The sequence below is a fragment of the Mus caroli genome, unplaced genomic scaffold, assembly GCF_978045245.1.
Source record: "Mus caroli unplaced genomic scaffold, Mus_caroli_1 scaffold_11, whole genome shotgun sequence".
Lineage (NCBI taxonomy): Eukaryota > Metazoa > Chordata > Mammalia > Rodentia > Muridae > Mus > Mus caroli.
In genome coordinates this window covers 18,197,819-18,208,286 of record NW_028227266.1, presented here as the reverse complement: position 1 = coordinate 18,208,286, position 10,468 = coordinate 18,197,819, and the positions used below count along the sequence as shown (strand labels likewise).

The 10,468-nt window shown below is 50.1% G+C and overlaps 1 protein-coding gene across 1 annotated transcript; it reads left to right on the top strand.

The window, feature by feature from the left end:
* Positions 1 to 7,129, top strand: S1pr5 (sphingosine-1-phosphate receptor 5). The gene is made up of 2 exons (XM_021173359.3): positions 1 to 44; positions 3,576 to 7,129. The coding sequence occupies exon 2, from the start codon at positions 3,665 to 3,667 to the stop codon at positions 4,865 to 4,867; it is 1,203 nt and encodes a 400-aa protein (XP_021029018.1). The 5' UTR covers positions 1 to 44; positions 3,576 to 3,664; the 3' UTR covers positions 4,868 to 7,129.
* The last annotated feature ends 3,339 nt before the right edge of the window (positions 7,130 to 10,468 follow it).

The window sequence follows — 10,468 nt, the reverse complement described above, 5'->3', positions numbered from 1 at the left end:
GCGCACCGCCTAGGGCACACGACCGACCAGACCCAGGCGCAAGGGTGAGTGTCCAGCACTAGGGGAACTTGCGGGAAGTGGGACTCGGCTCCTTGGAGCAATTGCAGGGCTGGAAATGCACAGCGCTCCTTGCTGGGGTTTCTAGATCCTTTATGGGACCCCCAGCAGAGAAAACTGAAAACTCCAAGGGTACTTGTAGGCCTGAAGGGGAGTGAGGAGCCCAGGAACCCTCCAGCTCAGCCTGGCTGGGCTCCTTCAAACTTTTCCTAATATCATTTCCAGGCAGGTCAGGTCATTGGGGGTGTTGGTACAAAAGTCCTACCCTCTCCGGAGTGAACCGAGCAGAGAAAGCTGTTTAACCTGTATCTGTATTTGATGCCTCTCCAGCACTCAAAGTGGCCCAGTACTTCTAAGTCTGTTTGTGCTACTCAGAAACTGTCTGGGACCTCTTTGTTCCTTTGCCTTCCAGGAATTGAGAGATCTGTGTCCCGGGACTGGCTTTTCTCATCTTCGAAGCACAGAGTCCTGGGAATGGTGTCAGTGTTTTTGTAGGGCTGTCTTTGAGATGGATTCCTTTGGGTCTCCCTCTATGTAAGGCATCTCTCTGAAGCCTCATCTGTGTGTAAAATGGGACTGAGAGGGCCTCAGGACTTGGGTCAGCTGGTAGAAGGCTTGCCTAGTACACAGAAAGCCCAGGGATTCATGTCTAGATAAACTGGGTGGTGACATGTTCCTTTGACCTCCAAACTCAGTAGGATCAGAAATTCAATATAGTTGTCAGCTACATAGCTTGAGGCCAGTCTGGGGTACCAGAGGCTTGCTTTGTGTGTGTGTGTCCGTCCAAGGCTTCTATGAAGGGCATTTCTTTTTGTAAAAAATTTCAGGGCATGGTGATGTATGTGTGCCTTTAATTCCAACACTTGGGAGGCAGAAGCAGTTGGATCTCTGTAAGTTTCAGGTCAGCCTGGTCTATCTAGACCTAGGCCAGCAGGGCTGCATAGGAAGACTGTCTCAAAAACAATTTATTTTAAAATCTGATTTACGTGTGTGTGTGTGTGTGTGTGTGTGTGTGTTGGTGGATGGGTGGGACTGTGGATGTATGCATGCCACAAATATCACAAGTGTGGAGGTCTGAAGACAGTTTGCGAGGTTGGCTCTCTCTTTACACTGTGTGGGTTCCACACTTGAGTGGAAGGCTCCCTTTCCCACTGGCCATCTCGCCAGCCTCTCAAGGTATTTTTTTAGGAACCTGTTTTTGTTTATCTGTAAATTGGGACTGAGGGAGGAATTGCTGAGAGGATTAAAGGGTAAGTGGCTTTTAGAAGAGTCACTGTGATTTAATGACATGTGTGTCTCTACTGAGGACCTCTGAGTATGCAGTGACCAGGATCAACATTCTCACTGGCGCTTGGAGGAAATAACTTTTCTTTTTTGTTGTTGTTGGTTTGTTTGTTTTGTGCTTTGTCTTTCGAGACAGGGTTTCTGTGAGTGGCCCTGGCTACCCTGGAACTCACTCTGTAGACCAGGCTGGCCTCTAATTCACAGAGATCCACCTAACTCTGCCTCCCAAGTGTTGGGATTAAAGGTGTGCCTCCCAAACGCTGACACCATTGCAAACACTAGCAAGATTTTGCTGTAAGGACCCTGATATAGCTGTCTCTTGTGAGGCTATGCCGGGGCCTAGCAAACACAGAAGTGGATGCTCACAGTCAGCTATTGGATGGATCACAGGGCCCCCAATGGAGGAGCTAGAGAAAGTACCCAAGGAGCTAAAGGGGTCTGCAACCCTATAGGTGGAACAACAATATGAACTAGCCAGTACCCTCCGGAGCTCGTGTCTCTAGCTGCACATGTATCAGAAGATGGCCTAGTCGGCCATCATTGGAAAGAGAGGCCCCTTGGTCTTGCAAACTTTATATGCCTCAGTACAGGGGAACGCCAGGGCCAAGAAGTGGGAGTGGGTGGGTAGGGGAGTGGGGGGGGGCATGGAGGACTTTTGGGATAGCATTGGAAATGTAAATGAAGAAAATACATTAAAAAAAAAAAAAAAAAAAGGTGTGCCTCACCACTGCCACCACCACCTAAAAAAAAAAAAAAAAGGAAAAGCCCATGTGTTTCTCATGTGCAGTGTGGGGCCCTGGGCCCCAGGCTGGTTGTGGGTGGAGGTTGTGAAATTGTGCTACTGGGTGTGAGACCATTCTCAGGGCCTTGTGGTGGCTTCTGTCACTGAATCTTCCATGTGCATGTCTCATGTGGAAGTGTAGTCTCTAGTTGGTTAAGAGTGCATGCATTTTCGGGAGGGGGAGGAAAGCCAATGCTGGCTCTGGAGCTCAGGCCACCTGAGCATGTTAGGCTTCCGCTGAGCTACAGGTCCCCAGCCAGGCCAGTGTGTCTGTGTCCTGTCCATGTGGAACTCCTTCCTTGTTTAGTGTCCCTATCTGTGGTTGTCTGTGTAGCAATGATTTTTGGAATTCTCCTTTGTTTATGAGTGGGAATGAATCTGGATGTGCCTCTGCTTTTGTGTTACAATAGTTCCTTTTTATTTTATTTAATCTTGACACAGGGTCTCAGAGCCCAAGCTGGCCTTGAACTTACTATGTAGTGAACAATAACCTTGAAGTCCTGATCCTCCTTTGACAATTGCTGGGGAACCGGTGTACACCAAATGCCCAGCTTACTCCCCCCAGATTTCCAATAGCCGCTCTTTCTATTTTTTTTTTTTTTTTTTTTTTTTTTGTGGTTTTTCGAGACAGGGTTTCTCTGTGTAGCCCTGGCTGTCCTGGAACTCACTCTGTAGACCAGGCTGGCCTCGAACTCAGAAATCTGCCTGCCTCTGCCTCCCAAGTGCTGGGATTAAAGGTGTGCCCGGTTAGTTTTTTCTTTTTTAAACCAAATACTCTATTAACTTTTATTTATTTGTTTTGTGTGTTGTGTAGGTAAGAAAACAACTTTTTGGAGTCACTTGTCTCCTTCCATCATGTAGATTCTGGGGATTAAACTCTCAAGTCATCAGGCTTGGTGGCAGGCAGGCATTTACCTGCTGAGCCATCTTGCTGGGGTGGTGGTGCTGTTTTGGGAGGCTTGCTAGCCTAGGACTCACTATGTAGCCAGGGCTGCTTTGCTTCAAAAGGTGACTTTTTTTTTTTTTTTTTTTAGTTCGAGTATATACCCGTGCGCAAATGCCCAACAGAGGGGTGGTTCCTTGGTGCAGAAGTTGCAGGCGGTTTTGAGTTGTCTGATATGGGTTCTGGGAACTAAACCCGAGTCCTCTGGAATAGTGTGGCAAGAGGGCTTAATCGTTAAGCTATCTTTCCAGACTAAAGCTGGCACTGAACTCCTGAACCTTTGCCTCTGCTTCCCAAATGCTGGAATTACAGGCCTGAGCCACCATGACGACAGGCTGGTCCTTCCAGATAGTCTCTGTGTGGAGTGTCTATATCCAGACGTTCCTCCTCGGTTCTAAACCTTCTCAAGTCCTCAGGGGGCGTGGTGGGGAGGCGCAGGGACTGGGAACCCTCTTCCCAGGCTCTTTTTCTTCAGGATTCTTAGCTCCTGACTGTCCTTCCCTCCCGCAGACTTTTGCACAGTGCTCCGGTGGACGACCGGCAGGACACAGCAGCGACATCTCCGCGGCGGGCGGCGGGCGGCGGGCGGCGGGCGGCCCATGGAGCCCGGGCTGCTGCGGCCGGCGCCGGTGAGTGAGGTTATTGTCCTTCACTACAACTACACCGGCAAGCTCCGCGGGGCGCGCTACCAGCCCGGCGCCGGCCTGCGCGCAGACGCCGCAGTGTGTCTGGCTGTGTGCGCCTTCATCGTGCTGGAGAACTTGGCTGTGCTCTTGGTGCTGGTCCGCCACCCTCGCTTCCATGCGCCCATGTTTCTGCTCCTTGGCAGCCTCACTTTGTCGGACCTGCTCGCCGGGGCGGCCTACGCCACCAACATCCTACTGTCCGGGCCGCTCACGTTGCGCCTGTCGCCTGCGCTTTGGTTTGCGCGCGAGGGGGGCGTCTTCGTGGCGCTCGCCGCGTCGGTGCTAAGCCTCTTGGCCATTGCTCTAGAGCGTCACCTTACCATGGCCCGTCGTGGACCCGCACCCGCCGCCAGTCGCGCTCGCACGCTGGCGATGGCGGTGGCCGCCTGGGGCGCGTCGCTATTGCTCGGGCTGCTGCCCGCGCTGGGCTGGAACTGCTTAGGACGCCTGGAAACCTGCTCCACCGTGCTGCCGCTCTACGCCAAGGCCTATGTGCTCTTCTGCGTGCTGGCCTTCCTAGGCATCCTGGCTGCCATTTGTGCGCTCTATGCAAGGATTTACTGTCAGGTGCGGGCCAACGCGCGTCGCCTGCGGGCGGGTCCTGGGTCCCGCAGGGCCACCTCGTCCTCGCGATCCCGGCACACGCCGCGGTCGCTGGCCCTGCTTCGTACACTTAGCGTGGTGCTCCTGGCCTTTGTGGCCTGCTGGGGACCCCTGTTTCTCTTGCTATTACTGGATGTCGCGTGCCCAGCCCGCGCATGTCCCGTGCTCCTGCAGGCCGATCCCTTCCTGGGTCTAGCCATGGCTAACTCGCTGCTGAATCCCATTATCTACACCTTCACCAACCGAGATCTGCGCCACGCGCTCCTGCGGCTGCTCTGCTGTGGCCGCGGACCCTGCAACCAAGACTCCTCCAACAGCTTGCAGCGATCCCCCAGTGCTGCCGGACCTTCCGGTGGTGGCCTGCGACGCTGCCTGCCACCAACCCTGGATCGCAGCTCTAGCCCATCAGAACACTTGTCCCCCCAGCAGGACGGGGTGGACACCAGCTGCTCCACCGTCAGTCCTGGAGCAGCAACCGCCAACCGGAGCCTGGTGCCTACTACTACAGACTGACGCTTCCCAACTCGCTGTTGCCCTTTGCAAGAACAGACTGACTCGCTAAATAAGCGCATCATCTGTAGGAAATAGCCAGCGACCGAGGGGGACATACAAGAAGGAAAGGAAATTGATTGATCACCCCATAACAAGAACAGAAAAAAATGCACTCGGGATCTGAGATGGACAATAAGGAAAAGAAGAAAGTGATGGGAAGGTATCCAGGTAGTGGGACCTGAGCTGGGAAGCCCTGGAGGAGAGCCATTCCATATGGCTGCAGCAGAAATTGAGGAGCAGGAGATGAAAGGGCAGGTTGTGGGGAAGTCTTGTTGGTTCTGAGGAAGTCCTTAGGTTTGGCTCTGAGTGAAGTGGGAGCCATAGAGAATTCTAAACAAAGGAGGGACTCTCCTGGATTCAGACCTCCACAGGTACCCTGTGACTACCAAAGTTCAAGGGGAATGGCTAAAAGATGAAGGGATAAAGGTGTGTGTGGGGGGGGCTCCAAGAATGCTCAGAACCAGGTGATGTCTAGATAGAGTGTGCTAAGGGCTGGCAGGAGTAGTGGCTGGCTACAGAGGAAACAGAGCTGTGGACAAAGGCATTAAGGTAAGCCTAGGTCCTGAAATTTGGCTCTGGAGACTGTCAGATATCAGCTGCCAAACTTCCAGAGTGTGGACAGGTTCTTCATACAAATTACAACCACAATAAAAACAATTCAAGGAGTTGTCCTTACTGGGATCATCTATTGATTTTTTAAATTTTCCCCCAGAAAGTTGTAACTATCATCTTTAAAAGTGTTTATTTATTGGGGTTGGAGAGATGGCTCAGCAGTTAAGAACACTTGTTACTCTTGCAGGGGACCTATGTTCCATTCCCAGCACCCAAGTGGTGATTCTGGCAACTTCAATTCCAAGGTCATCTGATGCCCTCATCTGACCTCTGAGGGCACCAGGCATGCACATGGTACACAGATTGAATGCAGGCAAAACTCTCATACAAACAAGCTAAATAAATCTTTTAAAATGTTTAAAATTGTTTATTTATTCATCGTTTATTTTGAGAGAGACACTCACTATGCAGCCTCAGATGGCCTGGAACTCGATATGTAAACCAGGCTGGCCTGGAACTTCTGAGTGTTATTTTATTTGGGGGGGGGGCTGGATATGCCTTTACTTTACAGCAACATCATTTCAGGCCAGCCTGGGCTACATAGTGAGACTGTGTCTTAAAAGCCTTTATCTACTTATGTATTTTGTGCCTGTGTATATGTACGGGTACCCACTGGGCACAGCAGGAGTGCGGATGTCAAAGGACAGCTTTCCTCAGTCGGTTTTTTCCTTCCAGCACTGGGCTCCTAAGGATCCAACTCAGGCTGTCATTCTTGCCAGCAAACACCTTTATCCCCGAGGCATATCCTTTGCCCCACCATCCCACCCCCACCCCTGTTTGCTTTGGTTTCTCACTAATTATGACAAACATCTCCCGATTTCCTATCGTGAGAAGCTGTTTTAGACTGTTCATCAGCCTTCCCCAACCAGATTCAGAACAGCATCACCTGACTCGCCCATCCTGCAAATAGTGCCCTCTCATGCCTGCCCCCTGCTCCCACCCGCTTCCCCTCACACCCCCCACAGACAGCATAGGTTTAAACTGTTCATTAAACTTGTATGTGATCTTGTCAACTTCGGCCATGTTCATCTGGTTCATGTTCATGCGTGGTCCTTGACACCGATGACGAGGTTGCTCTGTGCCGTGGACAGGTTCCTGGACTCAGATGGTTCTGCATGTCAAGGCTGTTCCTGCGCACTCCAGGTTCAGCATGAGCGCACACCCCGCAGCCCCCACACTGAGACAATGCTTCTTGTACCCAGACTGACTTTAAATATATTATGAAGCCAAAAAACGACCTTATACTTGTGAATTTTGTTTCCGGCGAGCAAAGGTGTGCTCTGCCACACGTGGCTTATGCTGTGTGGCGACAAAACCCAGTCCCAGCCCTCAACCTCCATTTGGTAGATGAAGAAACTAACAGATTTCCCTTGCCCCAGGGTCTTAATACCGCTTTACCCTTGGGATCCCATGCAGGAGGGGCTTGCCTGGTATTCGCTGCTCTTAGTCTAAGATTCCCTTGAAGTCTCTGCATTGTTGCAAGGGTCGGGGGCACGGATATGGGTGGTGGTGGCTGTGTGTGTGTGTGTGTTTTGTGTGTGTGTGTGTGTGTGTGTGTGTGTGTGTGTGTGTGAGGGTATGGGAAGGACGCTGGGTGCGGTTTAAAGTGGCGGGCGCCACCTTGCAGTAGCTCTGACAATTGCCTGGGTTCTGCTTTTAGCCGCTGGTTAAGGAACAGCGCATCCCTTGAGGTAATTCTGGGAACTGCAAGCAGCGTGAAATCCAGTGGCGAAGGGGATGCGCTCAGGTTGGGACTGTGGACCAACTTGCATAAAATAAATCTTTTCCCTAGAAGTTCGCGGAAAGAGCCGGGCGGTGGTGGCGCACGCCTTTAATCCCAGCACTTGGGAGGCAGAGGCAGGAGGATTTCTGAGTTCGAGGCCAGCCTGGTCTACAGAGTGAGTTCCAGGACAGCCAGGGCTACACAGAGAAACCCTGTCTCGAAAAACCAAAACAAACAAAAAAAAAAGAAGTTCGCGGAAAGCTAGCAGGAGTGAGGGGTGGGGATACAGTCCGGCTGGCTTCCAGAAACCCTCCCTCAGATCTCATATCTTTCCTGGTGTGTTGCTTTGGTGGTTTAACAGTAGGGAACTTAGATATTTTTTTTTTTTTTTTTTTTTTTTTTTGGTTTTTCGAGACAGGGTTTCTCTGTATAGCCCTGGCTGTCCTGGAACTCACTTTGTAGATCAGGCTGGCCTCGAACTCAGAAATCCGCCTGCCTCTGCCTCCCAAGTGCTGGGATTAAAGGCGTGCGCCACCACCGCCTGGCAATATTAAATTTTAAAAGTACCCAGTTCCTTATTTAAATACCAAATTTAAAAAGCAATGTTGGAGCCGGGCGTGGTGGCGCACGCCTTTAATCCCAGCACTCGCGAGGCAGAGCGGATTTCTGAGTTCGAGGCCAGCCTGGGCTACAGAGTGAGTTCCAGGACAGAGAAACCCTGTCTCGAAAAACCAAAAAAAAAAAAAAAAAAAAAAAAGCACTGTTGGAACTTGTAGAGACCTTCCAGACATATTCTGTGGGAAAATGACCTGAAATGAGTTCTTTTGGTTGTTGTTTTTTTGTTTGTTTTTTGCCATTTTGATTTTGGAAGAGGGTCTCACTATGTAGTTCAGGCTGTACCACTTTGTAGCCAAGGATGTCCTTCACTTTTCTGATCCTTCTCCCTCAGCTTCCTGGGTGCTGGCATTACAAGTGTGCCCCATATTCAGCTGTCGTGCATTTCTATTGTTGTTTTGTTTAAATTATTATGTTAATAGAACAAAATAAGGTTTTACCATGCAGTCCAGGCTGGCCTGGAACTTGCTATGAGCCCTGGCTTGTCTCAAATTCACAGAGACCCACCTGTCTCTGTTTCTTCTAAAATTAAGGGTATACGACACCATACCTGGCTTTACTTACGCCCCTGACCCCAGACAGAGTCTCACTGTGTAGTCTGGGCTGTTCTCAAACATTCAACCCTCTGCTTCGGACTCCCGTGGTAAATGTCTTTTAAAACCATCCTTTTCTTTGACATTTATTCATTTGTTTTCTGATATAAGGTCTTGCTAGGTCAAGCAGGCTTACTGTGAACTGGAGGTAATCCTCCTGTTTCAGTGCCCTGGTGGCTGAGATTACAGATGTGTCCCCTCATTATTCTTATTTTTAGATTTATTTCCTTTTTATGTACATGAGTACTTTTCTTGCCTGTATGTCTGTGCACCACCTACCTGCATGGTGCCCACAGAGGTCAGAAGACAGCATGGGGTGCCCTAGGACTGGAGCTATGGATGGCTGTGAGCCAGCGTGGCAATGGACTCCAGGTCCTCGGCAAAAGCAACACGTGCTCTAAACCACCTTTCCTTGTTTTCTGAGACAGGGTTTCTCTGTGTAGCTCTGGCTGTCCTGGAACTCACTCTGTAGACCAGGCTGGCCTCTGTTTCCCAAGTGCTGGGATTATAGGTGTGGGCCATCACAGCCCGGGATTATAGGTGTATACACCACACCTTTCTGTACATCTGGCTTTCCAGATCCTATTTCTAATTTTTTATTTGTTTTTGTTACAGGATCTCTAAGTAGCCTGAGACTTGCCTCAAACTCTCTGTGTAGCCCAGTCTGTTATATTTCACCTCAGTGCTGGAGTTATAAGCTATGTCAGCACACCCAGCCTCTGTCTTTACTTTTTTCCTTCTGCTGAGGATGAAATCCAGACGTGCTGGCCCTAGTGCTGGGTCTAGCCTGAGCCTGATTTTTATATATATTTTATTTATATGTGTACACTATGACTGTCTTCGGACAGACCAGAAGAGGACATCAGATCCCATTACAGATGGTTGTGAGCCACCATGTGGCTGCTAGAAATTGAACCCAGGACCTCTGGAAGAGCAACCAATCCTCTTAAACATTGAGCCATCTCTCTCGCCCTGCCTGCTTTTTAATCTTTTAAAAATTTCTGCCAGGCTGGCCTCGGACTCAGAAATCCACCTGCCTCTGCCTCCCAAGTGCTGGGATTAAAGGCGTGTGCCACCACGCCTGGCTTAACTTTGTTTTTCAAAGTTAATTTATGTGTGCATGTGGAGGTTAGCGGACAACAACCTGAAGGAGGAAGCTTTCTACTACCATGTGAGTACCAGGGGTGGAACTTAGGTGGCCAGAATTGGCCAGATGCTCCTTTACCCACTGAGCCATCTTGATAGTTCAAGAAAATAACTTTCTCTCATAAATGCCATATGCAGCAAATAAGTACCTCTTACCATTAAAAAAATATATAAAGATGTTACAAGAAATACAAAGAGGCAGCTCTGGGCATTCCAACGCTCCAACACCCTCAGATGAATGCCATACCTCTCCTCATGAAAACATGAACACACAGAGAGGAGAGTGTGTCTCTGGAGCTGCACTTTGCAGGCTCCACATAGGGGAAGAGAATCAGTTTCTGCCAGTCGTCCCCTGACCTCAACACAAGCACACACACAAATTAATGTACACAAAGCCCGGAGTGATATCCCAGCCTTTAACCGCAGCACAGGCAGAGGCAGAGGCAGGAAGGTTTCTGTGTGTTCAAGGCCAGCCAGGGCTATGTAATGAGGCCTGTCTCAAAAAGAAGTTATAAGGCTGGTGTGATGGCTCAGCATTTAAGAGTACTTGCTGCTCCTGCAGCGGTCGAGGGTTCAATTCCCCTATCCGCATGGTAGCTAACAACCACCTGTAACTTTAGGAGACACTGCACAGCCCACGGTGCACAGACATACATATGCAGGCAAAACACCCACACGCACAAAGTAAAATACAAATTGAGATTAAAAACATTAAAAAGTTATTTTACAAGAAGATAAATATCGCAACCAGGTAGATGGGTCTAGCTGGACCGTGCAGGCTGTGGGAGGGTCCGCCGATGCAGGTTCAGCTGGAGGCGTACCGGACAGCCTAACCCGGAGGCAGCCTCCTAGGGCCGCCCAGACCCACGCCCT